This window comes from Maniola jurtina, chromosome 11, assembly GCF_905333055.1.
Source record: "Maniola jurtina chromosome 11, ilManJurt1.1, whole genome shotgun sequence".
NCBI classification, from domain to species: Eukaryota; Metazoa; Arthropoda; class Insecta; order Lepidoptera; family Nymphalidae; genus Maniola; species Maniola jurtina.
In genome coordinates this window covers 11,229,315-11,257,089 of record NC_060039.1, presented here as the reverse complement: position 1 = coordinate 11,257,089, position 27,775 = coordinate 11,229,315, and the positions used below count along the sequence as shown (strand labels likewise).

The following is a 27,775-nucleotide window of genomic DNA, read 5'->3' as shown; positions in this document are numbered from 1 at the left end:
AATTATGACGTTGTAGTTATCAATTATTTATTTTAAACTAAACAATTTATACCAACATTATCATTATAAATTTTATCAGATTGCATACTTATATGATACCGCGAATAATCATTTCACTAGATTTATGATTAATTTTAATATCAATGCTCCTCTCAACCTATTAGTCAGTTATTAAAGTGAAAAGATAATCATGATTAAAATATTAGGTTGCGCTTGCGTCGTTTTACTTTGGGCGATTTCTGTTCAGTGTCAAAATGTTGACTGGCGTAAGTAATAATAATATTGTTAATTTAATATTCTTGTAAGTTTGATTCGACTTCTACTCATCGTCGTCTAACTTAGACGGTATTTACGTCTAAGGACCTTGAAGAACGCTTTTGGTCACTCTACAGTCGATCTAGAGTATTAGGTAGGTACTCTAGAGTATTATATTCTAGAGCATAGCGGCACCGAAAAGGTTGTTGGCTGAAGTGTAACTGGGAGAGATAAGTCCATGTATTTCAACATCAGAAGCGCTGCTGTTTTGTTGCCTCCAAGCAAGTCCTTCATAGCAAACCCTCTTTGGTATGGAGGTAGCAAACCCTCTATTGGATTAAAAAAAGGTATGTTTAATCGTTATGTTATAACTCAGCAACCATAGATTTTAGAAACGTACTCACTGATTTTATTTAAACTTATGGGGGCTAAATTAAAGGTGCCTTCAGTTTGCTTGCATAGACGTTAATCAATTTTTGTTATCAGGATCAGAAGCATGCTTGGTGGACTACAGTGCTTATTACGCGAAGGTGATGCAAGGAACGTTCAGAATAATAGAAAAAGATGTCAAATGGTGCAATATGAAGATGTTGGACAGACGTCAAACGATTAAGTAAGCTATCGTAGTTTTCGTATGTCGTGTTGCAATGTATAGTGTGGTATAGTTTAGTAGGTTGATATGTTAGATCACTCTTTGGATTGTTTTTAACCCCCGACCCAAAAAGAGGGGTGTTATAAGTTTGACGTGTGTATCTGTGTATCTGTGTGTCTGTGTATCTGTGTATCTGTGTATCTGTCTGTGGCATCGTAGCGCCTAAACGAATGAACCGATTTTAATTTACTTTTTTTTGTTTGAAAGGTGGCTTGATCGAGAGTGTTCTTAGCTATAATCCAAAAAAATTGTTTCAGCCGTTTAAGAGTTATCAGCTCTTTGCTAGTTTTCTTGTAGAAAAGAAGGTTAGATAACCGTTAGGTTCTTAATATTATGTCAATTGACAAATGTCAAGCTGTCAAGATGGACGTTGCCTAATAACATAATTATTTATTTGAAAATGATGTTTTGGAAAACTCAGATACTTTATAGATCGTAGGCGCGGAATAGTCCCAGAAAATCGGTTCAGCCGTTTGAAAGTTATCAGGTATTTTCGGTCTTTTCTAGTTACAGTAACCTTCACTTGTCGGGGGTGTTATAAATTTTTAATTTACACTTGTATTGCTGCAAATGAGCGGTGATATGATATGAAAGAATAGTAATAACCTACTTAGAGGTTAAGACATCTATCGCTTCTTGGGAGAGTCTGGGTTCGATGCAGGGCATGTATCTCTAACTTTTCGAAGTGCGTTTTAAGCAATTGTAGGTACTATCACTTGCTTTGACGGTGACAGAAAACAAAGTGAGGAAACCTGCATGCCAGAAAGTTCCCATAATCTCAAAGGTTTGTGAAGTCTAACAATCCGCTCTTGGCCAGCGTGGTGAACCAAACCTTTCCCATTCTGAGAGGAGACCCGTGTTTAGTAGTGAGTCAGCGTTGCAAGACGTTGGGTTGAGTATGATAATGATTGGTGCATAATAAAAACCAATCTAATTTTGATAAAATCCTGTTTGTTTTAACAGCGAACGACTATTCAAATGGCATGCAACAGGTACAGTAGACTACAAGAATGGATTCATTGTGTCGATTGAGAAAATCAACCTCACCGACATTCGAGCTCAAGCGATTAGAACAACAGTCAACGGCACACAAGAAAATGCTCTGTTCATTCAAGGGTATGCCAATCTGAACGAGCTTAATATTGGATTCGATGTCATTGCCAATTTAGACGACTCTGGGCCACATCGATTTACTGGAGAGTATTCTCATAATCACGTCACTTTTCATACATCGGTTAGTATGTTTTTTAACCCCCGACCCAAAAAGAGGGGTGCTATAAGTTTGACGTGTGTATCTGTGTATCTGTCTGTGGCATTGTAGCTCCTAAACGAATGAACCGATTTTAATTTAGTTCGTTTTTGTTTGAAAAATAACTTAATCGAAAGTGTTCTTGGCTATAATCGAAGAAAATCGGTTCAGCCGTTTGAAAGTTATCAGCTTTTTTCTAGTTTTCAGAAGTTTATGTGTCGGGGGGTTTTTAAATTTTGAGTTATTGTATTGAATAAAAGCAACCTTTAATCAATCAATCTGTTTGCGTCCATTGCTTGATCACACTAATATTATATAGGCGAAATTTTGTATGTGTGTGTGTGTGTGTGTGTGTATGTTTGTTACTCCTTCACGCTAAAACTACTGGACGGATTGGGCTGAAATTCAGAATGGAGATAGATTATACTCTGGATTAGCACATAGGCTACTTTTTATCCCGGAAAGTCAAAGAGTTCCCACGGAATTTTTAAAAAACTACATCCACGCGAACGAAGTCGCGGCATCAGCTAGTATAGAATATAGACCTTCCCGAGAGCGCGCGACCACACCCGGTCCTTTCGCCTTCTTTATCCATCCATTTCCCGCTAACCCAGCGGGTTGGAGGTCCCCACACTACGCTTGCTGGTATGCGGTCGCCAGCAGCCATCGATTTTGCGACAGATATGGCCTGCATACTGCCACTTCAGCTTGCTAATTCATCAGGCTTAAATAAATGATTTGAATTTTTTTTGAATACATAATATTCAGGGTTCCGTATCACCAGAGAAAATAAGAAGCCCTTATAGGAGCACTTCGTTGTCTATCTGTCTGTATGTCTGTCTGTCTGTTTGTCTGTCGTGTCTATGTAGAACGGTCAAGAGAATCGAAACATAAGGTTACTTCCCGTTGACCTAGAATTTTGGCAAATGTCATATAGCACAAATAAAGGGGAAAATTGGAAACCCTTGAAGTTGTCCTTAATTATTTAACAAAAAAAATTTAAAAGTATTAGATATTTCTTGTACGATGGTGCGAGTCCGACTGACACTTGACCGGTTTTTTCTACCAAGCTGAAATCATTTTCCTGCGGGAAATTTCACACTATAAAAACGATTGATTTGTTCTAAATTTCAGATCACATGGAATCGAGATCGTAAAGAGCTGTCCACAACGGCGACGGTCCAGGCTGTAGGAGTTGGTATTAATCGTCACGTGAATTACAGGCCTGCCAACAACATAACGGAAATGCTTTCTAGAAGCGTAAGATTCCTCTGTAGATATTCTTCATCCCGATTTGAAATTTACTCATGATATTTTAGACGGAAAATAACATTGGAATTCATAGTCAAGATAGGGGCTTTTTAGGGGATCATTCATATGGCATGTATTATTATTTATTACATTGAGTCTTAGGTTTGCAAAAAGATTGAATATGACACATGTTGTCTGAATGGTTCCCTAAAGAAGCCCCTATCAGCTAAGGTTTAAAAGATTATGTGGAGTATTTTTCTAAAATTGCTGCAAGTTGACGAAAATGAACATTTTAAAGTAGATTTTATTTCAAGCTGACGTTTATTTTGTCACTGTATATCCATTCGTCTATGAACGGGCTGATGATAGAGATGATGGATCGTATCTAATAGATAGAGAGTTGAAATTTTTATAGAATTTTCTGTTTTCTATTGCCGCTTTATCAACAAAAATAATAAAAATATTCATTTTGATATTTTTAACCCCCGACACAAAAAGAGGGGTGTTATAAGTTTGACGTGTGTATCTGTGTATCTGTGTATCTGTCTGTGGCATCGTAGCGCCTAAACGAATGAACCGATTTTAATTTAGTTTTTTTTGTTTGAAAGGTCGCTTGATCGAGAGTGTTCTTAGCTATAATCTAAAAAAATTGGTTCAGCCGTTTAAGAGTTATCAGCTCTTTTCTAGTTTTCTTGCAGAAAAGAAGGTTAGATAACCGTTAGGTTCATAATATTATGTCAATAGACAAATGTCAAGCTGTCAAGATGGACGTTGCCTAAATACATAATTATTTATTTGAAAATGATGTTTTGGAAAACTCAGATACTTTGGATCGTCGGGGGTGTTATAAATTTTTAATTTACACTTGTTATTATTTTTGTTGTCATGAAAATTTAAAAAATCTAAAAGTGTTCTTGTTCATACAAGAAATAACACTTTTAGATATTTTTTAATCAATTTTTTAATTTTACCATCGTTGGTACGGAACCATTCGTGTGCGAGTCCGACTCGCACTAGGAGTAGGTAGACTATTACGGTTCATGCGATACAGGCCGCTAACAGACAGATCAAGACTCGACTCATACACTCCGTCTGTGCCTTTACTTGGAATAAAATGAAACTGTTAAGGTGTTAGAAATGTAAAAGAGTTTTATATTAATTTACTTGTTAACAGTTCACGGCCCATGACCACGATGCCAGCTTTAGCAGATGGGCACGAGAAATCATCGCACCACGCATGCTGGCAGTTGCCAAGAACATAGAGTTTCCTTCTCTGCGCTTCGACAAAAGATGCTGAAAATTTACTATTGTAATTAAATATTTTGAAGTTAATTTATTAATTTATTTTATTGGACTTTATCTAAATCCATACATCCATACTAACATTATAAATGCGATGCGAATGTCTGTCTGTTAGCTTTTCACGTTCCAACAGTTTGACCAATTTTGTTCAAAGGTACATCTTACATCCCGGGGAAGGACATAGGCTACTTTTTATCGCGGAAATCAAAGAGTTGCCACGGGATTCTTAAAGGTCCATCCATTTAATCAATTTATATATTTGGTACTTACAGGGGTTAAATTTACATAGACTACTTTTTATACGGTAAAATCAAAGAGTTCCCACGTGTTTTGAAAAAAACTAAGTCCACGCGGACGAAGTCGCCGGCATCATTTAGCACATAATATACTTACAGAAGGAAAAGGTGTCACGCACAGCTCAAACTACTGGACGCATCGGGCTGAAATTTGGCATACAGAATGCAGATAGCTATTATATCATCCGTAAGACATCTGCTAAGAAACAACTTTTTAAAATCCCTAAAATAGTGGTTTGAAATTGTATTCCACGCGGACAAAGTTGCGGGCATAAGATAGTTGCATAAAAGAAAAGAGAAGATTAGTTTAAGTAACCCAGTTCTATTTACTTAATTAGACACTTTAGCGTAATTTGTCTTTATGAGTCTTGGGCACCTACTTGAAATAATCTTCAAGCTAATACAAATACGCTATTACATAGGCCGCCGTTTAGTTATGTATGAAGTCGTGCGAGCATAATAAAATAAACTGGAAATTAAAGCGTAATAGAATGGAATGGGATGGAATCGGATTGGATCGGATCGGATCAGATGTGACGCGATGCAATGCAATGCAATGTGGTGTGATGCGGTGCGATGCGTTGCGGTGCGGTGCGATAAGCGATTTAGAAAATTATTTTACCAGTAGAAAGCTAAGTACATTCTTACTGAGTGACATAGGTAGGCAATATTTTATTTAAAAAAAAAAAATTAGAGATCCCTTCTAAAATTGTAATAAGCTACCCGTGTGAAGCCGGAGCGGGTCGCTAGTAAATAATAACTTAACACCTTAGCCACAAGACGTATCAGCATGTTACATTACACGTCTTGTGGTTCTTGTGGCGTAGGTTGAGGTCTTGACTTCTGAATTATAACGATTACGCACTCATCCGATCCGAGTCCGTGAAAATACGGATATAAAAAACTCGGACCGAACTTGGATATTGTTTACTCTCTAATCCGATCTCTGATCCAAATCCAAGCTATTCAGTGGATATCTTTCACATAATAATATGTATGTCATACGTCCGACTTGAATCCGAGGTAGGTACATCCGATATATTGTCACGGAAATATTATTTTCAAGGACTCGGATCGGATGAGTGCGTAATCGTTATAAGTTGATTGTTTATATTTTTAACCGACTTAAAAAAGGACGAGGTTGTCAATTCGTTGGAATTCCTACTGACTAAAAACCTTACGAATTACTATACCAACGCTGGCGACGGAGCACAAGGGACCGACAACACCTCGTTACTCCGCCAGTGGATGTCCGCCATAATAGACCCACCACTGGGACACTACGTGCCCTCAAGCAAGGTTAGATGCATGACGGAACCACAGCACGGCAACCAACCCCACTGTGAACGACGGACCGCCCCGTGTCCATCATCCACAGGTCCTCCCGAGGGCTAGGGTTCGCGGGTGGGGCAATTCCCTTTCCACGTTCCTCAACATCTCCCTCGCCCGTCACCAAACTGGACAGGCGAGAAACCGATGGGGCAGCGAGTGATTGGATGGGTGACGTGACACTCGTCACCAACCACCCAATAAAGCCACACCCTCCACTCCTGAGGCTATGCCCTATGAGTACGTTTACTGCGCTCTCTGCGCGCACAACACTCTCCTGCCAGGTGAATTACCCATTGCCAACAATATCGAATGAAGAGAAATTGTTAACCATGTTACCAGAGTACTGCACCGGCCCAAGTGCTACCCTCAACACTCAGGCACACGAGGAGGTTACCTAGTGGCTGGTGCTCCAGGTATAGTAAGAATCTATGCCGAGTTGCGATCAAATCCATTCAATACTCAAAGCGTGAATCGTGGTGCGTCCACAGACAGACAATTTTTTTTTTTTTTTTTTTTTAACAATATTAGCCATGTTAAATGACTAATATTCCCCTTTCCTCTCCAACTAAGCGTCAGGCTTGTGCTAGGAGTAGTTACGACAATAGTGCAACGGGCGGGGTTTGAACCGTCGACCTTTCGGTTTTCAGTCCACTCCTTTACCGGTTGAGCTATCGAGGCTCTAAATTATTGTTGTGGGCTCTGTACGATGCGATGGATAATAATAATTGCTTTCTGCAGTACAGATTTTCAAAAATATAGGTATTTAATGCACATAAATCGTCCAGTTATTATAGGTAGCTATAGATAATGTAATTAGGTCCGGCTTACAAATAAATGATAATATTATTATCTATAGGTATATCTACTAAGTGCATATTAATATTATAAAACGGTGAAATTTGTTCGTCCGTGAGTTTGCATGCAAAATTCTTACACACTCATGTTACTCCTTGGTTAATCCTCTACTTGTCTGTGAAAGTCCCGTCAGAATAGGTTCAGCCGTTACGAAGATTAGCCCGTGAGTCAGGTATGGTACCGTTCAATTAAGCACATAAGCTTAATATGAGGTAGTTATTTCTTTACAGACAGGTACTTCAATTTTATTTATTATATATATAGATTAACCCCAAGTGCTGCTATAAATTATATCACGGAGACGAAATTGCGAGCAAAAGCTAGTCAGGTATAAATATAGACTTGCATTTTATTTACCTAAGTATGAATGTGTGATAAGGGTTGACAAAAAAGATAGGTCGACATACTAAGTCATAACGAGATAAGTTGGTACAAAGTACTAAGAAATCAAGTTGGAACAAACCATTGCATCGTCTAGCGTCTCACAATAAACAAGAGAATAATGTATCCTCTACTTATATATTTTATTTTTGTTTCTATAACAATAATTGCTGTGCTTTTATTTTTGTATGACCGGTACAGTGGTGCTGTTCAACAAATAGCTAGAATACCCGGACCAAAAAGGTGGCCTATTATTGGGAATTCATTTCATTTCCTGTTACCTCCAGGTAAGCGCATCATCACTATCTCTACCCATCTTCATCCCACTACTAAGCACACACCTCTCTCAGAATTTGAAGAGTTTAGGCCATGGTCTACTACGCTGACAAGTCCAAAGAAAGGTCCAAAAGTCCAAAAGCCATTTGTGGGAATGGGTATAATCTTTTGTAACAAAATTCCACAATCAATTTTGGATTTGCCTTTACATAAGTTTAAAAAATCTATTAAAACTAAAAGAAAAGCATATTATACAATCGAGGATTATGTAAATTATAAAAGAGCGTGGATTTGACCTGCCAGCGCGCTCCAGCAATGCGCGGGACATAAATTACTTTTATACATAGCATAATATTGGTCATCAAATCTTTGAAAAGAGCAACCGCCGAGTTTCTTGCTGGTTCTTCTTGGTAGGAAGGGCTTTCCGAACCAGTGGTAGATGCTCTTGACGATTCAAAAGTACTTGTAAAAGTCTAAACGAATTAAAATATTTTGAAAAAGTGCGTCACCTAGAAAATTAAAGAGAACTCCCAGGCATGCAGATTTACTCTCGATTTTATCGTTCACCGTCAAAACAAGTGATATTTAACTGCACTTAAGCTCCTAAAACTTAGAGGTGCGTGCTTGGGATCGAACCCTGGATTCCCCATGTAGGAGAACAAGGTCTTAACCACTAGACCCTTCCTTTTATTTCAGATGAACTATTTACATTTTTACGAACATTGTACACTAATTTTGGCGGATTTAATCAAATTCACGCAATCAATTTGTGGGCTGTAGGCGTGTACAATCCAGAAGATATTGAGGTAGGTCTAGTGCTGATTAGTTATATACATATATTTAGTGATATTATTATAATTGTTATATTGCCATCTCCCTCTGCCCCCATCTATTCTGATTACCATCTCGACCTGTCGCATACTAGTCATGAATAAAACTCCGATCAAAATTACTAGACATTCACTTCCTTATTCCAGAAAATATTGTCATCGGTACGTTATAATAATAAATTGGAACCGTACGGTTTTCTGAAGCCATGGCTGGGCGAAGGTCTATTAACAAGTAATGGTAAGTATTAGACTAATACTAAGTCTAGTACTTCATCCATCCATTTCATCATCATCATGATCAACCTATCGCCATCCCACTTCTGAACACGGGTTTCCTCTCAGAATGAGAAGAGTTTAAGCCATAGTCTGCCACACTGGCCCAATGTGTTTGAGCAGACTGCACACACCGTTGAGAACATTGTGACAAACTCTCAGGCATACAGGTTTTCTCACGTTATTATCCTTCACCGTTAGAGCAAGTGATATTTAATAGCTTAAAACTGTACACAGCTCCGAAAAGTTGCCCGGAATCGAACTCCCAACCTCTCGAATACGTCTCTGATGTCTCAATCATTAGGCTACATACCGCTTCACCGCACCCTTGAATTATGGCATAAATAACACGAGAAGAGCTGAATATTGTATTTACGTTATATATCCAGGATATTATCTATCTCCATTCGAAATTTCAGCCAAATCCGTCTAGTAGTTTTTGCGTGAAGGAGTAACAAACATACACACACACACACATACACACAAACTTTCGCCTTTATAATATTAGTGTGATTCCAGGTCCGAAGTGGCATCAACGTCGTAAGTTACTGACGCCAGCTTTTCACTTCAATATTTTAAAGAAGTATTTCAGAACGTTCACAGAACAAGCGGAACAATTTCTGGAGAAGGTAGAGGCGGAGGCTGGCAACCCACAGACCGACGTTCAACCCTTAATAAGCTTGACAACTTTGCGTGTCATGTGTGGTTAGTTTTTAATTACATATATTAAATACCAGTTTTGTTAAAATCCCACCCGTTGTGCCAGTTCCTTTTTTCCACGCACATGCAAACTATGAAATCAACTCATATCGGTGGTTCCCACTAAATTACAACATGGGGTATTCAAGGGGCGGACCAACAAATTCCTGAAAGGCCGGCAACGCATCCGCAGTTCCTCTGGTGGTGCAAATGTTCATGGGCGGTGGTAACCACTTAACATCAGGTGACCTAGCTGCTCGTTTGGTCGCTATTTTTTATAAAAAAATATACTGATACTATTCTGCGACTGTCCTATTTTATTTTCTATTCCGTGGGAATTTTTAAAAATTCAGCTTTCTAATTAACGGTGTTTTTGAAAAAGGCATAATTCCAGATTCCTGGAAGTCTCAAGTAGTGTGTACATGTTAAACAATAAAGGGAACCTCTAGGCATCAGCTTTCTGAAAGAGTCAATCATTGAGAATCATCAATCATCAATAGATGAGTCAGTCATTGAGTCAGGACTTTTCTTTTTATGGTACCTACCTATACTAGCGACCCGCCCCGGCTCCGCACGGGTAGCTTGTTAAAATTGCCGTAGGGATTACTATTTTTTTTTAAATATATGCATGCCTATGTCATTCAGAAATAATGTAGCTTTCTAGCAGTGAAAGAATTTTCAAAATCGGTTCAGTAGTTTCAGAAATTACTTCCTACATACAAACTTACAAACTTTACTTGTTTATAATATTAGTAAGTATAAATTTATTCGTTAGTATGAAATATGAAATAAAATGAAAATGAAAATTGAATACAAAAATCACTTCATTAATAGATATTAAGTATATTTTGAACATAAAAAAATGCTAATGTTACAGAAACAACTATGGGAACCTCGATGAATGATGGAATAGAATCTGTTATAAGGAAATATTTGAAAGCTATAGAAACCATTGGAGAGTCCGTTGTGAAAAGAATGTGTAGAATCTGGCTTTATAGTAGTGTTATATTCAATTTGTCAACGATTGGACGCAATCAAAAAGCAGCTTTATTGGACTTGCATTCATTCACAAATAAAATTATAAAAGAGAGAAAAGAATTTTTGAAAGGCTTAAAAAGCAATCAATTAGAAGATGATGAAAGTATTGGTAAAAAAGGAAGGCTGGCAATGCTGGATTTGCTGCTTGAAAATGAGACATTAGGTAACATAAATATTGAAGGAATTAGAGAAGAGGTTGATACATTTATGTTTGAGGTAATAATTCATATAACTGTTTGCAAAAAAATATTTCTTGGAAAATTTGACATGCCTACTCGTACAAGATCAGTGAACTAAGTATTATACATAGTCTCTCTCTTGTATTTAGATTCTAGAATATCGTGTTAAACAAAATCTTATTTAAAAACTCATTGCGATAAACACTGACCTACTTTTATTTTAAGTTAATTTGATTTTGTTTATGTTAACTTACTATGTTTATAAATTAACGAAGTAAAAAGTTATCTTTTCATATAATTCGATATTCTATGTTCCAGGGTCATGACACAACTGCTATGGCGTTATCATTCTTTATAATGGCAATTGCTAATGAACCTGTAGTGCAAGTATGAAACTTTTTGCTTGTCGTATTTTTGGTTTATAACATTAATCATGCCAGTTATTTAATTGCACTTTGTTTTGGTAACTTTAACAAAGGAAATACTAGGTAGGTACTCACACAGCATTGCAATATTTCGTGTTTTTATGGTCCATGACCAAAAATTATGAGGGCGTGTGAAAATCCTTAGCCACAGAGTTAGGGTATGATTGGATCAACGTGCAGTAAGTGTGAGACGAAAGATCGACGCGATAATGGACTACTTTTTAAAGTGGAGAAAAAGGAAAATCTGCCACTCTTGCTTGACTTTTGCCACTTTGCACTAATCTGTTCTTTCAAAAGCTTATTTTCTTGCAGTTCGTGTATTTTTCTCACAGCATGATTCTTCAATACTCTTGAGGTAATATAGATAGGCAATTAAGGTACATTGTAAACCTATTTTTGCAGGATAAAATATATGAGGAAACGCAGAGTATTTTTGGAAGCTCTCAACGTTCAGCCACAATGCAAGATCTTAGCGAAATGTCATATTTGGAATGTTGTATTAAAGAATCCTTACGACTTTATCCCAGCGTACCTTTTATATCACGATTTGTTACTGAAGAATTAAATTTTAGTGAGTACCTAACTACGAGTAAAATGTCTCTACTAATTGTCTGCCTGATAGGACTGTACCTATCTAAACTAACTCGTGGAAAATATGTATGTAACATAACATTATAACACTTAACACTAATAACACTAATATTATAAAGGAGAAAGTTTGTATGTGTGTGTGTGTGTGTGTGTGTGTGTGTGTGTGTGTATGTTTGTTACTCCTTCACGCTAAAACTACTGGACGGATTGGGCTGAAATTTAGAATGGAGATAGATTATACCCTGGATTAGCACATAGGCTACTTTTATCCCGGAAAATCAAAGAGTTCCCACGGGAATTTTAAAAAACCTACATCCACGCGAACGAAGTCGCGGGTATCAGCTAGTGGATACTATATGCATGTAATAATTAATTATTGCGTTATCTAATAGGTATCTATATAAATCAAGATTGTTGTTTTTTGTTTTTAAATTATCTTCTAATTTTTTTTCAGACGGCTATACAGTGCCAGCAAACACTCACTATCACATATTCATTTATGATTTGCATCATCGTGCTGATTTATACCCTGAACCAGAACGCTTCATCCCTGAGCGGTTCCTGCCCGAAAACTGTGCTGATCGTCATCGTTACGCCTATATACCTTTTAGCGCGGGACCTAGGAACTGCATTGGTAATATTTTATTTACATTTCAGTTTTTTAGGGTTCCGTAGCCAAATGGCAAAAAACGGAACCCTTATAGATTCGTCATGTCTGTCTGTCTGTCTGTCTATCCGTCCGTATGTCACAGCCATTTTTTTCCGAAACTATAAGGACCATACTGTTGAAACTTGGTAAGTAGATGTATTCTGTGAACCGCGTTAAGATTTTCACACAAAATTAGAAAAAAAAAAACAATAAATTTTGGGGTTCCTCATTCTTAGAACTGAAACTCAAAAAATTTTTTTTTTCATCAATCCCATACGTGTGGGGTATCTATGGATAGGTCTTCAAAAATGATATTGAGGTTTCAAATATCATTTTTTTTCTAAAAAGGTAGCAATAAACAGAATAACTTATAGTGATTTCAAATTGCAGGTAAAAAATTTGCGATGCTTGAGATGAAGACTCTAATATCAAGTTTGATAAGAAGATTTCGCTTGGAACCTGTCACAAAGCCATCCGACTTGAAATTTAGAACTGATTTAGTATTACGTACCTATAATCAACCAATCTATGTCCGCTTCTGCAAGAGGTTCAGCGACGAACAGGCATCATAAGCGTAGGAACTTAGGTGTAGATGTGACTACATGTACCTCTCTATCTAAGCCTATTACGTTTCGCGATCGTGTGGCGTGTGGCGCAATAGGTGGCGCTGCATTAAGTTTCATCGCGGTATATTTTCCCTTTTAATGTAATCTATTAGCGTAAGACATTCGTTTAATTTAATTATTCAGTATTATATGGATTCAATTTAATATGGTATGGTAATTTTTGAAAATTCACACAATATCATGTGAATAATAAATCGGTCAAGTTGAACTCGCATATCAAGCGATCCGTAGTAAGTAGTAAAACAAGTAATTATTTCTTTTCTAATCAATCGCAGAGGGAGGGAGGATAATACACACTTTCGATAAAATTTGCAAAGCTTTAGGTCTATCCATTAGCTTGTTAGATGGATGGATTTTATAAAAAAATGAAGGTCCGGCACGCGCTGGCTCTTAGTGCATAAGTATAATGGTTAAAATTAATCAATATAATGTAACATTTTCAATGCCAAATTAACTATTTAGTACTAACTTTTAGATTTTATTTAAAACAATGAAAACACGTTATGCTGGTTTCTATAATTTTATTTTTATTGTATAGCTATAATTAGTAAACTCAGTGCCCGGTAAAACCAACTGTGGTTTTTGTGGCGCTGAATGTAACAAAAACTCTCTGTATATTTTTTAATGTCAATAATAATAAATAAATAAATAAATAAATAAATAAATAAATAACGTGATTCGGATACTCTTGTGATAAAAAAGTACATTTTTCAGGCGTCTGTTGTTCAAATTATGATTCCATGATTTTTAGCCCCATTTTGGCATAGGTCTAAGACTGATAAACGAATTATAAGATATTATTTTGTTCTTATAAAAATGGATAGAGTAGAAATTTTATAGCATTCATACTACCTGTATGTATTTTTGTTAATATACGATATACTACACAAGCATAGAAATAAAAAATGGCGCTTCAAAATCGATATACCCAAGGGAATAAACAAAATATTAGTTTAATAAGTTTAATAACATCGACATGTAACTTTTTTATTTAGCTGTTTAATCGTTGCTGATTTGAACTGATTATTAATTTTACTAATAAAGATTGATAACTTACTTATCGTAAATGTATAATTTATGCAGATACCTACTTGATATTAAATCGACGAGTAGGTAAAACAAAATAATATTAAATAAATACTTAAGTAATACAAAATAATTAAAATGGACGTGGGAACTTTCGGCATTTATTATTTCAAGAAAAACCTACTACTGTTATAATGTGATCAATAGAAAAGATTACAACTTACAACCGCGATGAGGAATGATTCAGAGGAATGATAAAATAATTATACTGTGTGATTTTATTTTATTTTATAAGGAAAACTTACAGCTTACTGACAGAAAAAAGAAATTTTTTCATTTTATTTCTTAAAATTCTCCATGGCGTCTTTGGCGATCTCTAATTTGATTCTTTTTTGTCTGACAGATTTTGGTGGGGTGGCTTCAATTAATTCTTCATACCGATGAACATCCGCTGGTGGACGTATGCCTCTTGTAGGGACTTCCACAATTCACTATCTTACGCTGCCTGAATGCAGCGGCTCTCTGCGACTCGTTTGATGTCGACTGTCCACTTAGCAGTCTCCGGTGTGAGTTCGCCATTCTAGCACCTTGAAACCCCAACGTTTATCGGTTTTCCGAACTATGTGCCCTGCTCTTCAGCTTTTACTTCTTCCTTTTCGTCAGCGTTAGGTACTTTGGTTCTCCTACGGATCTTCTCATTTTTGATTAGATCACATAGCGAACTACCTAATTTCTACTAATTGTTATGCATATCATATTTCTCCATCTCTTTTTTCTCATTTTAATTCCTTTCTATATTATGCAATGTTTGAGTTTGGTTGTAAATGCAATCCTTACGATTTATAGGTGGGTAGTTATTTTTTTGTGATACCTATACTGCTGTTGTTTCCGTATTTTGATTATGCGTTTTTTTATTCCATAGCATCTGAAATAGCAAAATTTGTAATTAGATTCAGATTAGATTTGTAAAAAAACCTTTCTTAGAGCCCTACTAAGTTTAACCGTTTAACAATGTTGGTAAGTACTAAGAATAGATACCTAAATAATATGGTAAATAAATAATATGATAATAGTCGATTAATTAGACTATTTAGATTAGTATGTAACTAACTATCTAGTCGGATTCGCACATGAAAAGTTCCGTACCGTACCACCGTATAAGATTGATAAGGTATTTTTTAATTTTTTATAATTTACATGGCTCCCATTTAGAACTTTTTATTCTTTGTTGTTAAAACGGCAATAGAAACACACATTCTGTGGTTCAAGAGATATATCCCGCTGACAGACAGATTGACGGACGGAGGGACGGACTGTTGGACAACGGAAGTAAACAATTTGTTCTCAGATCTTTTATTGGGTGAAAGTCGCGTTACTTCCACCCAATAAAAGATCTGAGTTACTTCAAAGTTGCCCTTAGTTAATCTATACTAATAAATAAAATTGGAGTGTCTGTCTGTAATTTCGAAATAACTACCTCATATTAAGCTCATATGGTTATTTGAACGATACCAACACTGAATCACACGTTTTTAAAATTTTTGTCTGTCTGTCTGTCTGTCTGTCTGTCTGTCTGTCTGTCTGTGTTTGAAAAGGCTAATCTTTGGAACGGCTGAACCGATTTTGACGGGGTTTTCACAGACAAGTAGAGGATTGACCAGGGCATAACATAGGCTACTTTTTTAACCGACTTTCAAAAAGGGAGTTGTGTTTTTCTACCTATGTACACCGAAATCTCCGAGATTTCTGAACCGATTTGCGTAATTTTTTTTTTAATCGATAGAGGACCTTTGTGACATTGTTTCAAAAAAAAATTGGATTCCAACTCCTCAATCCTGATGCTGCAGGGGACCTCACCATCACTACTGATGGGATTTAGAAACTGTCGGTTATAAATTGATTGATATTGAAGGTATCAAGTAAAGACTTTGTCGTTGACCTCGAGGACCCAACTCCTCAACCCTGATGCTGTAAGGAATTGCATTCCTAACCCTCGGGATTTTTAAAGGATCATCCGTTTAAATGTTTTTACGTGGTACAGAACCACGTTGCAACCCGGGGAAATCAAAAATTCCCACGGGATTTCAGACCCTAAATCCACACGGGCGAAGCTGCGGGCATCAGCTAGTCTACTATTAAGGTTACAAGTACCTAAGTTATAACATACCTTGAGGGCTTTCCTAAACTTAGTGGACATTAGGCTAAAAAGTATCGGGTTCAAAACGATACTGAACCAGCTATTGACGAGCACAACCTTGTAGCCGGTGCCCCAGAACTGAAAACAAAATACTTACCTATATTATAGATTTATTTTAACATTAAGTAAATAAAATAATAGATCCTGTAATTTAAATCAACACATTCCTACAACATGTAAGTACCTATCTTATGTTGATAATAAAACATAAAGAAAGGATTTTAAGAAATTCCATGTTATTAAAAGAACATGGAACTTGTAAGTAGTTAGGTACCTATGTAAATCCACGCGGATGAAGTTGCGCGAATAGGCTGACATGTTATCACGCAGAAACGTTATGATCTTCCGGGATATAAGTAGCCTAAGTCACTCTCCGGGACTTAATAACTTCTTACATGCGCTTCTTAACCACGCTGCGACGTGATTGAAGGACAAACCAACAAACAAATAAGTACTTTCGCATTTCTAATATGGTTATACAAGTACCTGGTACTTGGTGATATTATGGGTAGTGAGGTAATCGTTTAGGTAGGTAAAGTATGTAAAATGGTATATTAAAGTGCGAAATACATACCTTCTCCATTTGCATCAGTTCCCTCATATCAAAAGAGAATAACAGTACTCGAAAAGTAAAGAATGGGAGCCAGCAGATTAGAAATGACAGCGTGATCGCTACTGAAAACAATAGAGCCATTATCAGTATGAGCATAGCGTACAAAATTTACTAATTCTCGTTCAAACTGTCTATGTCAATATTTAAAACTACCTAGTTACGCCTGTATTCTGTATGTACCCACCACCTACCTATCTACCTAAATAATATTTTTCTGAAGAACATCGTCAATCGAAAAGTTCACCCAGCTGGTTACTCTAGAGCCAAAGGTCCCCATCGAACTAGCAGTTATCACTCTGAATGGTGATGTACATACAACCTTTGGATCAGGTAGGCCCCAGAGCGCGGATCGCAGCTAGTCCCTTTCACTTTGGCGACGTCCGATGGCACGCACAAGCTATCCACCTCAAACCTCAACCCACGTCAGTGGGAGATTTTTTTTTCAGGAGTCCATATTTAATTTATTTCAGCCATGACCAAGATGGCATGGTGCGAAAGTAGCGCACGTCGCTCCCACAGTATACATTTGCTATTTTTGCCATGAGCATCAAGACATCAAGACACTGGCTATCTTTGTGGCTCTGATCTAGCGACTCGAGCGCACAGGGCACGTTGGCTGAGGGCTCTCAAGCCCTGCGAACGATATCGCCCTGTGCTTAGTGACAACCTGCCTGAGTAACCGCAGCAACTCAATACGTGAGGCCCATTGGGTTCTACCATGGATCTGCAGATGCATCGATGAGGTTCGCATTTCGCATACATGCAGCCCAATCGGAAAACTACCGCCACACGAAGTAAATCGCTGTCGAAGAGACTACTACCCAGGTGAGGTGTTGGTAGCCCGTAAGCGCACCCCAGTGTTTTGCTGAAATATTGCCCAGAGTTACCACCGACTCAATATGACAGTTAAGAAGGAGTATCAATCGAATTGAAGACATATGTGGTAGTGTATTAATAAATGCACCACCCACCACGGTAGATTTTTTCGCTATGCCAAGGGGCGTCACTGAAGTGGTTGGGTTAGTTTTGCTCTATAAGTCTTGGTACATAATATCAAACCTACACATTTACCTATTACTAAACCCACTTTTATAGGCACCAAATTATAAAGGACTTACCAATAAGTTTATTCACTTTGCTTCTGTTGTCCCTATGGTTAAATATTTTCCTATTTGAATTCGATTTCTCGGTTATGTTTACTTTCAACGCGATCATTATGTACACAAACAGCAGAATCCCCAACGGTATTACAAAAGTCACTAAAGCCAAAATCCCGTTAACCACTCTTGAAAATGGACTCGGCACTATGAAACACACCGATACATGGTGCGTTCTGGTCAGTTCCACTGATAGAACCTCCGGTGCAGTCTCCAGGATTGCTATGATCCATATGATTGCTATTACCTTCATCACTCTTTTCCAAGCCATCGATGATTTCAGCATTAATGGATGCCATATCGCTATGTACCTCTCTATAGCCAGCGCTGTGACCACCAAAATACTGTTATTGAACAACACGATCACAAAGAAGTAATGTATTTTGCAAGCGATTTCTCCGAACAAATATGCTTCGGCCACGAACAAGTACACTTCGAGGAAAATAGCAAAGGATACTATTGCATCTGACACGGCCATGTTGAAGAGGTAAAAGTTGGTTGCCGTGTGCATCGTCCTGTCGTTGTAGATAACTATGCATGTTAGAAGGTTGCCAATCACGCCTACTACGAATATTGTCAATAACACGGTAGAAATAGTAACTTGTAGCCAAACAGGGTCGTTTCCCATCGCCTTCCTCAAGAATAGGGTCCATAGCATCAAATTATAATATTCATTTTCTGAAGAATTTGTTAAATTATTATGCATACTTTATTAATAGATTCAAATTAAGGATCGTGATTTTGCTCTAGATGTTTAAAACTTTAGCTGTATGAGTCTTCACGTTTACTGCGCTGGCTGTAGCGTAATGGTCAATGTTTGTTTTCAGCGTACCAGCGAGTTAATCGTGTTTGCAGAATAAACTATTAAATGGATTAGGCTTCCTGAAAAATTCCGCTGTTTGCACAGCAATTACTTAGGTAATTAAGTGTGGACAGGTAGGCACCAGCGATATAGGTACATGAGGTACCCAATTGAACAGAAAAGGGTTAATTCTCTAAAAAATCCAGCTGAACATCCATTGATTAGTAGGTACCTATCGCTTCTTTTCAGCAATGATATTTTTATCCCACAGCGGAGGAGTGCAAAGAAGAGTTATGTGTTTGTATTGTATGTAACTACTCAACGGCTCAACCGATTTTGATTAGGTAAATATGATAGGAGGTACCTACGTCATTAGATTCGACTTGACGGCGCGAGTGTCACTGGGTAGGTTAGGTATTCTTAAAAATAAAAGTTTTAGATTTTATGAGCTAATAATAATAAGCAGGCTCAAAGAAATACAACGCAATCCGTAGTTGGGGTTTTTTTTGTTGAAAACTTTTAAATTGGGTAGGTATAGTGCGCGCATTATGAATTGAGTCGTCAGGCCATAAATGTCAATAACAGTAAGGATGTTCCACCAGTGCGCTACTCGCTACCTGAGTCTTGGAGTAGTCTTGGAGAGAGTAACTTGGATGAATGACCGGTAAATTCTTATTTAAATTGATCCATGCCGGTAATCTATTAGTTAATCTATGCTGTGAACTGTCAGTTGTCAGTAATTGTCAACGTCATGCTACCAATATGTCATTGTCAATTTGTCAAATGTCAGATTCGCTTGACGCTTCGGTCGTCGGTGGTCGGTATTCTTCGGTGCTTCGGAAGAAAATTGAACTATTTTAGTCAACTATAATAATGTAATTCAATTTTCTTTAGTAATTTGTCGTAAAAAAGTCATGTAAATTTGCAGTTTCAATTAATTACTCCAATAATTCATGTTGTGTTGAAGAATGTTCCGTGGTTCCTTGTGAGGTCGGTCGTTTTAAAAATGGCTAGTTTATCGTCAGCGTCCAAGAATCACTCTAGGAAACAGAACAGTAGCAGAGATCGTGATAAAAACAAGTCCGTAGCATCAGAATCCGGAGGGTCCAGCCAGTGCGATACCCCACCTCTCATAGAAAAGGTATGCTGCTTTGCTATTGTTAGCTACCCCTTTACCTACTATAAAAACTCGAAACGTAATCCTCACTTGAAAATGTCCAAATACCATGATACGTACCTATCTATCATGTGTATGTAAATAAGTACTCACCTATCATGTTTTTAACCGTCTGTTTTTTTAGTATGCACATAGGTAAGAATATTATACCTGTTAGCCATGTCAATTATAACTTATATTTCCCTTTCCCCTCCAATTAAGCGTAAAGCTTGTGCTAGGGGTGAGGGCCCTTTAAGACAGGAGTGTAATCACCATTTTGGAGAGTAAGCTTGTGGTGTATAATCTACCTCCAGCGAGTCCTAGACTGACCATACAGAGTTGATGAAAGTTATAACAGTTGCTCAGACCGGATTAGAGATCTTGTAGCCTTCTTCAGCCTCATCGTTAAAAGTTATTCTGTACTCTTCTCTGTGTGAGATATGACTGAATTAGATAAAGAAGTGTCTGTCTTTGGGTACTGATTTCTTCAGGAATCATGCAATTATTGGATTTGGAGTTAGGTGTTGGAATTACGCACACTACATGGGATTTTAAATGTGGAAACTTACCCTGAAGGAAGGTGTTGAAATTGTGCTACTTAGCACAACTGATTTGGGCCACACCACCACAACTAAGCTATAGTTACTTATAGTCAGCATCATCTCAACCAATGCTGGCCCGCTACTTAGAACAAATCTCTCAGAATGAATAGAGTTTCTCCTCTCAAATTGGCAGACTTCAAACACCTTTGAGAACATTATAGAGAACTCTTTTACTAGCATACAGGTTTCCTGATGATGTTTTCCATCACAATTAAAGCAAATGATATTTTGCTTAAAACACGCAATTCCAAAAAATTACAAGAGCATGCCTAGGACCAAAACCCAGAGTCCCTGAGGAAAAGACTGACTACTTATCCACTAAGCTATCACTAAGCTAGTTACTTATCTAATTACAGGATGGAGCCCCCTCGCAGGGCAAATTTGCAGGTGTTGGGCCTGACTCAATACTGTGCATGGCAGAGCAGGTTGGTGCTGACCTCAATGCAGAAGCAGCTACCAACCTTGCTGAGGATGTCAGTTATAAACTCAGGCAAACTATTAGTGTGAGTGTTTTGTTATTACTGTATTATTTTAGTTGATACCTTTTACAAGATAGGCAGAAATTACTTTGAATTCAATCTTCAAAGTCTGTGTCTCAATTTTCGTTTTCTAATACATCTAGATTTTATTTGGACCCTGCTGGAATATTGAGTTATGTAAGAGTAGAAATAAAGAAATTATAAAAAAATTCTAATTCCAGACAATTGCACTACACAGTGAGATGATGAAGAAGTCTTGTGTGGACGGCTGGGATGTGAACACGGTGCTCACTTTGTCTGACACGAGCCCAGTGGTGGGTGCTACTGCTGCACTATATGCACCTGTGGGGGAGGAGAAAATATGCTCTGAAATTGTAAGAAAAAACTAATGGTCTATGCTACTGTTGCCAAGTCAGATTATATGAAAGACAGAACAGACTAATGTAAAATTAGCTTTTAACCAATAAAGTTGTTCATGATTAAAACAAATTGCCCAAGACTATAGGGATTTTAAGTTCATTTAATCAAATCAAAAATAGATAAGACAAAAATTCATGATGTTGTTAGCGTCATATTTAATACTAGCTGATACCCGCGACTTCGTTCGCGTGGATGTAGGTTTTTTAAAGTTCCCGTGGGAACTCTTTAATTTTCCGGGATAAAAAGTAGTCTATGTGTTAATCCAGGGTATAATCTATCTCCATTCTAAATTTCAGCCCAATCCGTCCAGTAGTTTTTGCGTGAAGGAGTAACAAACATACACACACACACACATACAAACTTTCTCTATATTAATAGTGTGAAATGTGATAATATAGAGCGTACACATGACGAATCATGAACGCTTTGAAAAAATTTAACAAATTCTAAAATTTGTTGGAACCGTAATAGGATCACATCCGTCTGTCTGACAGAAAAATGTGGTATACTGATAAATGTATCGCATAAACACCTAAACTTAAGCGTAACATAACACCGTCTAGCGCCATCTAGTGCTTGAGTGAGAATTTAAACATTTTGCTACAACCTGTTTCCATTACTTTTTGTTTCCTTATTTGTCATGAGACATTTGTCAAGAGTTAAGACTCAAGTGTGATATCAAATGAACTGAGTTCACAAATAATTATGGAATTACATTTATGTTTAAATCATAAAATTACAAAGTACCTACTTCGGGTTTACTAGTCACTAGTACTTCCTATTTCTATGCTTAAAATACACTAAGCGACAGAAAAAAAAATAACTAAGTATATTATACTACTAGCTGTGCCCGCGACTTCGTTCGCGTGGAATAGTGACTTTTCGGGCAGCATGTACGTTAAAAATGTTCGCCGTGATTCTTTAAATTGACATAACTTTTTTATTTATGAACCGATTGACATGAAATAAACACTAAATGTTAAGTGAAGCTTACTACAATATATTAGTGAAAACCGTATCTAAATCGAATAAGCCGTTTCTGATATTAGCGTCCACAAACACACAGACAAACAGACAAAAAAAAAATTAATTACAATTTCGGGTTCGGCATCAATATATTAACAACCCTTGCTACTTTTTTTTAAATATATTTCCATTGTACAGACACCACTTTTCTACAATTTTATTATATGTATAGATAATAGATTTAAAATATAGATCAAAATTAATATATTAATATGTGACACACAAACTAGCATATGAAATACAGTTCTACCACTGACATCTTTTTTTTTTTTCAGGAAACTCTAATAAATATAGCAGAATACTCAATGACAACACAAAGCTATGTTTACTCGACACTGCCCACCGTGTCTGTGGAATGGATAACGGATGATAAAAGCTTAACCAACAATAACAATATCAGTACCAGTTTACAGATCTATTTTACGAAAATCGCTAGAGGTAAGATTGTGATATTAACTGTACAAAGTAAAAAACCGGCCAAGTGCGAGTTGGACTCGCGCACCGAGCGTTCCGCACTCGGGTAGTTTTTTACATTTTGCTCAATAAATCAAAAACTATTATGCATAAAAATAAATAAAAATCTGTTTTAGAATGTACAGGTAGGCCAACGGGAAGTACCCTATAGGTTTCTTGACAGACAGACAGACAGGCAGATAGACAGACATACAGATTACAGACAGACAGACAGACAACAAAGTGATCCTATAAGGGTTCCGTTTATTTTTTTTCTTTTTGAGGAACAGAACCCTGCAAAAACCAGTCAAGTGTGAGCTGGAGTCGCACACAAAGAGTTCACTACCATTGTACAAGAAATAACACTTTATTTTTTGTAATGTAACCAACTTACGGTTATTGGATTTCCATTTACTTGTGCTGTAAGACATTGTTACCTGCCAAACGTGATTACTGATTATTTATAGGTCAATGGGAAGCACCCTGTAGATTTTGATTTCCTTGATGGGTCTTGATAGACATCACAGACAGACAATCAAGTGATCCTATCTCTCTCCAGTCGTTCCTTCATTCCTCAAGATTTTGGTCCTAGCAAGATCCCAGCCTGGAGTGGAACAGCTGTTTCCATTTCAGATAGCGTATAACTGGCATAAAGGCAGTCATCCTATAAGAGTTCTTTTTTCATTTTAATCCCAAGGACTGATAATCTGGGATAAAAGTAGCCTGTGCCCACCTCTGAAAAGCAAGCTATCTCTGTCCCGAATGTCAAAATCAGTTTGAGAAGAAAGAGACAGACACTTTTTTGCATTCATGGTATTATAATACTTACTGATTACTTTTCCAGCAATATTAAGCCTAAGAAAAAGTATCAGACAAGTAGCAGTGGACGACCTGGCAAAGAATACTCGCATTGGGCCAATAATACCGAATCTCTTCAACCTAGTAGTGTTGGTACTAAACGATGATAACCTCAACGCGTTGAATGTGCCCAGCAAAAAGCCCTTACAATCGAATGTTCTTGACATGGTTGACGCGCTGTGCTCGAATCCTTGCAGTTTGGACACTAATATACAACAACAGGTAAGATTTTTTAGTTTATTTGAAATATTTTAGTACGAATACTGAATCATACTTGACACTAATATAAAAAGGCGAAAATTTGTGTGTACGTGTGTGTGTATGTGTGTTACTCCTTCACGCAAAAACTACTTGATGGCTGAAATTTGGAATGGAGGTAGATAATATCCTGGATTAGCACATAGTCTACTTTTTATTCAGGAAAATTAGAGTTCACACGGGATTTCGAAAAACCTAAAACCACGCAGATGAAGTCGTGGGCATCAGCTAGTTCTACATATATTTTACAAAGGTTTTTCTTATCTTTGAAATGAAAATTTCTTTAGGCTCGTCAAGCGATTTTGGGATGGATAAAAACTTCAAGGTCGCCGGGTTACCGACATGCTGATGTTAATAGTGCTCAGAGTGCCGATAGATATTAATGGTTGTTACAAATTATGAAAATTAAATTTTTGATACTACATAATTTGGAAATCCAAAAAACAATGTTATTTCCTAGTTTTTAGTCTTCATTATTGCCAACTTTTTTATATACCTATTACAGTTCCAGAGGCTATTTCCAGTTATGGTTTCGAATATATTGGGTAATGGCGTGCTAGCGGAGAAGATGGTAGCTCTCTTAACAAAAATAACACGAACCTGGCCCCAGTTCATCACTGTAGGTATGTATGATTGCAGCTGTACAGTAGCACTCGACCGTAACAATAGGGAGAGCTTTTTTTTGGTTTCTTGTTATGTCCGGGCGCCCAGCTGGTCCAGCTGTTGTATCTTGGAACTTGATTACCTATTGAAGATTTAGTGTTATTAGTTTACCTACCTACCTACCAGCTACTTAAAAATTGTATGAAAAAACATTTACTCAAATTTGACCAACTTCTGCTGTCCCGATTTCTTTCTATCCCTACAATGAAATGATCCTTACATGAAACTGAGTCGATCAGCATTAAAAAAAATTGACAATTTCATTGATTTTTATGGACAACTCGTGCTTGACCCAAAAATTTAGTATGCCAAAATTGTTTTCACAAAAAAGACCTGAAGTTTTCTCGGGCAGTTTCCCTGTATCTCCTAAGGTTTTGGATTTCCCCATACTGTCTGAGTTAAAAAAACACTGTATTTGTGCAGGAAAAGGCATTCTGTTCGACTATCTATCGCAAGGCACCAAGGAGCGTCTGTCGCCGCCGATGCTGCGCTGCCTGACCGCGCTGGGGCGGTGCGCGCTCGTGGAGTGCCTTGCAGACAGCTTGGACTACATCGACGACTACATCCACACATCCAGACGCGGCAACGCCTCGGAGCTGAGGCAAGCTGTTCTGGTAAGCATTGTTCAGGTAAAGGCACAAGGACCGTCTGTCGCCGCCGATGCTGCGTTGCTTGACCACGCTGGGACAACAGATTCTATCAATCATCAATAATAGAAAAATCGGTCAAGTGCGAGTCGGACACGCATGCGAAGGGTTCCGTACCATCGTACAAGATATATAACACCTTTATGTAGAACTCTCCAAGTTAATAACGGTCTGCGCCATCTATATGTGAATTAGTGAATTAAATGTTTCGTGATCACATTAAATTTTTTTGTATGCTATAACCACATTCGCGGTTTTCGGATTTATTCTTTTACTTGTGCTATAAGATCTACCTCCTGCCAAATTTCATGAATATAGAGGTCAACAGGAACTACCCTATAGGTTTTCTTGATAGACACGACAGACGGACAGACAGATAGACAGACAACGAAGTGATCCTATAAGGGTTCCGTTTTTCCTTTTGAGGTACGGAACCCTAAAAATGGATGAAAGTCAACCCTATTAGAGATCTCACACTTTTTTCTATAATGTTTTATTTTGATTGAAGTTTGAAGTGTATCCATATATCGTTTTTTTAGGACGCGTCCACGTGCCTCCTGAGATCTGAACCGACTACATTTTTGGAAGACTATGTGATGACGGATTATAGCATGTATGAAATGTTGGGGGACTCGATTCTACCACGTAGAATTTTGTTTCCTGCTAATGGTAATCAAATTAATACATTTATGAATAAAAACAGTAGACAATTATGTAGGTATAAAAATTACAGTTCTTGAGATATTGTTTACATAAAAACAGAGGATTATAGACAGCTTATATGTTTTCGATAAATACAGTCAATGCATCCATACGTCCGTAAGTCTGAAGTCCAACTCCATACACACATTCATCCTAACAAACATACAAATCGATTCATATATCTGTACATGCATGGATCCTTACTTCCATACATCAATACATATATACATACATACGTATCTACATAGTGCATATATGATTAATCAGATGAAGTTGGCATTTTAGATTATATTAAATAGCTTTTATAACTGCAACTTCGTCCGCATGGACTACAGAAATTTCAAACCCCTATTTTACCCCATTAGGGGTTGATTTTTAAAAAACATTTTTAGCGAATGTCTACGTCATAATATACTATACTATGACATACTATATATACTATGATATACTAGTTTGAGATGTGCGTTGATAGATCAGTCAGTCAGTGAGTCAGTCAGGTTTTCCTTTTATATATTTAGCCTAACAAACCAACTGCAACGTGCGCGAAAATTCATTCTTAAAAATGAGTCAGCGACAGTTTTTATTGTCATGGTGTTAGTAACAAAACAGTTTTAATTTTCTGTAGTACTAACTACTTGGTACCATAAAATATCTCTATAAAATGGCGGTTCCAAAACAGTTGTTTTGTGTGGTGGCCATTATAATTATTAAGATGATGATATTTTTATGATTCAATTTGTTTCAGAACCCAGTTCAAGTGACCAAAACGCCACAGAAAAGACTTCGGACGACGAATTCGCATATCTGCCTCACAGGCCCGTGCTGAGGCGGCCCAAACTTAGACTCATATCACATAGAAAAACTAACAGCAACATACACAGGGAAAGTGTTTTCGAGCCAACAAAGTTCACTTTAAAAAAGAAACTCATAAGTTTAAGAGTTAAAAACTGTCGTACTTTAGATATTTGTAAAAGGAATCATGATCGGACTTTGTGCAGTGTTCATACGAGTAGGATAAACGGTGTTGTTGTAGCGAGTGGTCTATTGAATAGATTTAGGTATAGAATAAGCAAACCTACCGATTTTCCAATATTTGGAGCTTTAATCATGTAAAATTGTATAACTATTTAATGCATGAAATATAATTTATTGTTGTAAAATATTGTAACGTTTTTTTATTTGATTACCTCCTATCACTTTTTAAATTACGCCGATGTACCTGTGCAGAATCTTATTTTTGAATGGCGCGAATATGTCTCGGCCAATCATAGCGCGTGTCCGTTCGTATGTTGTTGTGTTTAAAATCTTAATGTCAAGCAAAAAGGTCTATAGATATTTCATTGATGTACATTCGGTTTTAGTCAGGGTTTTTTTCTACTCTAACGAATTTGTAAAAGTTGTAATACTGTACCTATTGCGTGTTTTTTAAAATATTTTTCGTACCCTGAGAAGCCTACGAAATGAATCACCTGTTTTTCTTTGATTACACGTCACCCATAGCCTAATATATTATCGTCGATTCCAGATCAAACCGAGAGTTCCCTTACTCTGCCTTAG

At 37.1% G+C, this 27,775-nt stretch overlaps 4 protein-coding genes across 4 annotated transcripts; 3 read left to right on the top strand and 1 right to left on the bottom strand.

Annotated features, from left to right (window-relative positions):
* Nucleotides 1-476: 476 nt before the first annotated feature.
* LOC123869739 lies at nucleotides 477-4,704 on the top strand. Its single transcript, XM_045912737.1, has 5 exons — nucleotides 477-602; nucleotides 742-868; nucleotides 1,871-2,141; nucleotides 3,291-3,416; nucleotides 4,582-4,704. The coding sequence occupies exons 1-5, from the start codon at nucleotides 494-496 to the stop codon at nucleotides 4,702-4,704; spliced, it is 756 nt and encodes a 251-aa protein (XP_045768693.1). The 5' UTR covers nucleotides 477-493.
* Nucleotides 4,705-7,650: 2,946 nt separating this feature from the next.
* Nucleotides 7,651-13,652, top strand: LOC123869270 (cytochrome P450 4C1-like). The gene is made up of 9 exons (XM_045912108.1): nucleotides 7,651-7,860; nucleotides 8,546-8,655; nucleotides 8,827-8,917; nucleotides 9,472-9,657; nucleotides 10,529-10,905; nucleotides 11,187-11,255; nucleotides 11,696-11,864; nucleotides 12,339-12,518; nucleotides 12,924-13,652. The coding sequence occupies exons 1-9, from the start codon at nucleotides 7,695-7,697 to the stop codon at nucleotides 13,103-13,105; spliced, it is 1,530 nt and encodes a 509-aa protein (XP_045768064.1). The 5' UTR covers nucleotides 7,651-7,694; the 3' UTR covers nucleotides 13,106-13,652.
* A 1,317-nt stretch (nucleotides 13,653-14,969) lies between these two features.
* Nucleotides 14,970-18,858, bottom strand: LOC123869738 (neuropeptides capa receptor-like). Its single transcript, XM_045912736.1, has 4 exons — nucleotides 18,114-18,858; nucleotides 16,957-17,057; nucleotides 16,353-16,460; nucleotides 14,970-15,110 (listed from the first exon to the last, which is right to left on the bottom strand). Exons 1-4 carry the CDS (start codon nucleotides 18,856-18,858, stop codon nucleotides 15,057-15,059), a joined length of 1,008 nt encoding a protein of 335 aa, XP_045768692.1. The 3' UTR covers nucleotides 14,970-15,056.
* Nucleotides 18,859-19,749: 891 nt separating this feature from the next.
* On the top strand, nucleotides 19,750-27,382 carry LOC123869269. The gene is made up of 10 exons (XM_045912107.1): nucleotides 19,750-19,829; nucleotides 19,922-20,095; nucleotides 21,069-21,215; nucleotides 21,413-21,565; nucleotides 22,913-23,075; nucleotides 23,935-24,170; nucleotides 24,712-24,829; nucleotides 25,293-25,483; nucleotides 26,056-26,185; nucleotides 26,964-27,382. The coding sequence occupies exons 2-10, from the start codon at nucleotides 19,961-19,963 to the stop codon at nucleotides 27,329-27,331; spliced, it is 1,641 nt and encodes a 546-aa protein (XP_045768063.1). The 5' UTR covers nucleotides 19,750-19,829; nucleotides 19,922-19,960; the 3' UTR covers nucleotides 27,332-27,382.
* Nucleotides 27,383-27,775: the final 393 nt, after the last annotated feature.

Bases quoted from the DNA above. Each gene is read 5' to 3' on its own strand.
- LOC123869739 (XM_045912737.1), top strand. From the start codon at position 494: ATGTATTTCAACATCAGAAGCGCTGCTGTTTTGTTGCCTCCAAGCAAG. The intron at 2,142-3,290 runs GTTAGTATGTTT...TCTAAATTTCAG, and splicing joins ACGTCACTTTTCATACATCG to ATCACATGGAATCGAGATCG. The intron at 3,417-4,581 runs GTAAGATTCCTC...ACTTGTTAACAG, and splicing joins CGGAAATGCTTTCTAGAAGC to TTCACGGCCCATGACCACGA.
- LOC123869270 (XM_045912108.1), top strand. From the start codon at position 7,695: ATGTATCCTCTACTTATATATTTTATTTTTGTTTCTATAACAATAATT. The intron at 9,658-10,528 runs GTTAGTTTTTAA...CTAATGTTACAG, and splicing joins AACTTTGCGTGTCATGTGTG to AAACAACTATGGGAACCTCG. The intron at 10,906-11,186 runs GTAATAATTCAT...TCTATGTTCCAG, and splicing joins TTGATACATTTATGTTTGAG to GGTCATGACACAACTGCTAT.
- LOC123869738 (XM_045912736.1), bottom strand. From the start codon at position 18,858: ATGCATAATAATTTAACAAATTCTTCAGAAAATGAATATTATAATTTG. The intron at 17,058-18,113 runs GTAAGTCCTTTA...TATTGTTTTCAG, and splicing joins CAAAGTGAATAAACTTATTG to TAGCGATCACGCTGTCATTT. The intron at 16,461-16,956 runs GTATGTATTTCG...TTTTGTTTTCAG, and splicing joins AACTGATGCAAATGGAGAAG to TTCTGGGGCACCGGCTACAA.
- LOC123869269 (XM_045912107.1), top strand. From the start codon at position 19,961: ATGGCTAGTTTATCGTCAGCGTCCAAGAATCACTCTAGGAAACAGAAC. The intron at 23,076-23,934 runs GTAAGATTGTGA...TTACTTTTCCAG, and splicing joins TTTTACGAAAATCGCTAGAG to CAATATTAAGCCTAAGAAAA. The intron at 26,186-26,963 runs GTAATCAAATTA...AATTTGTTTCAG, and splicing joins AATTTTGTTTCCTGCTAATG to AACCCAGTTCAAGTGACCAA.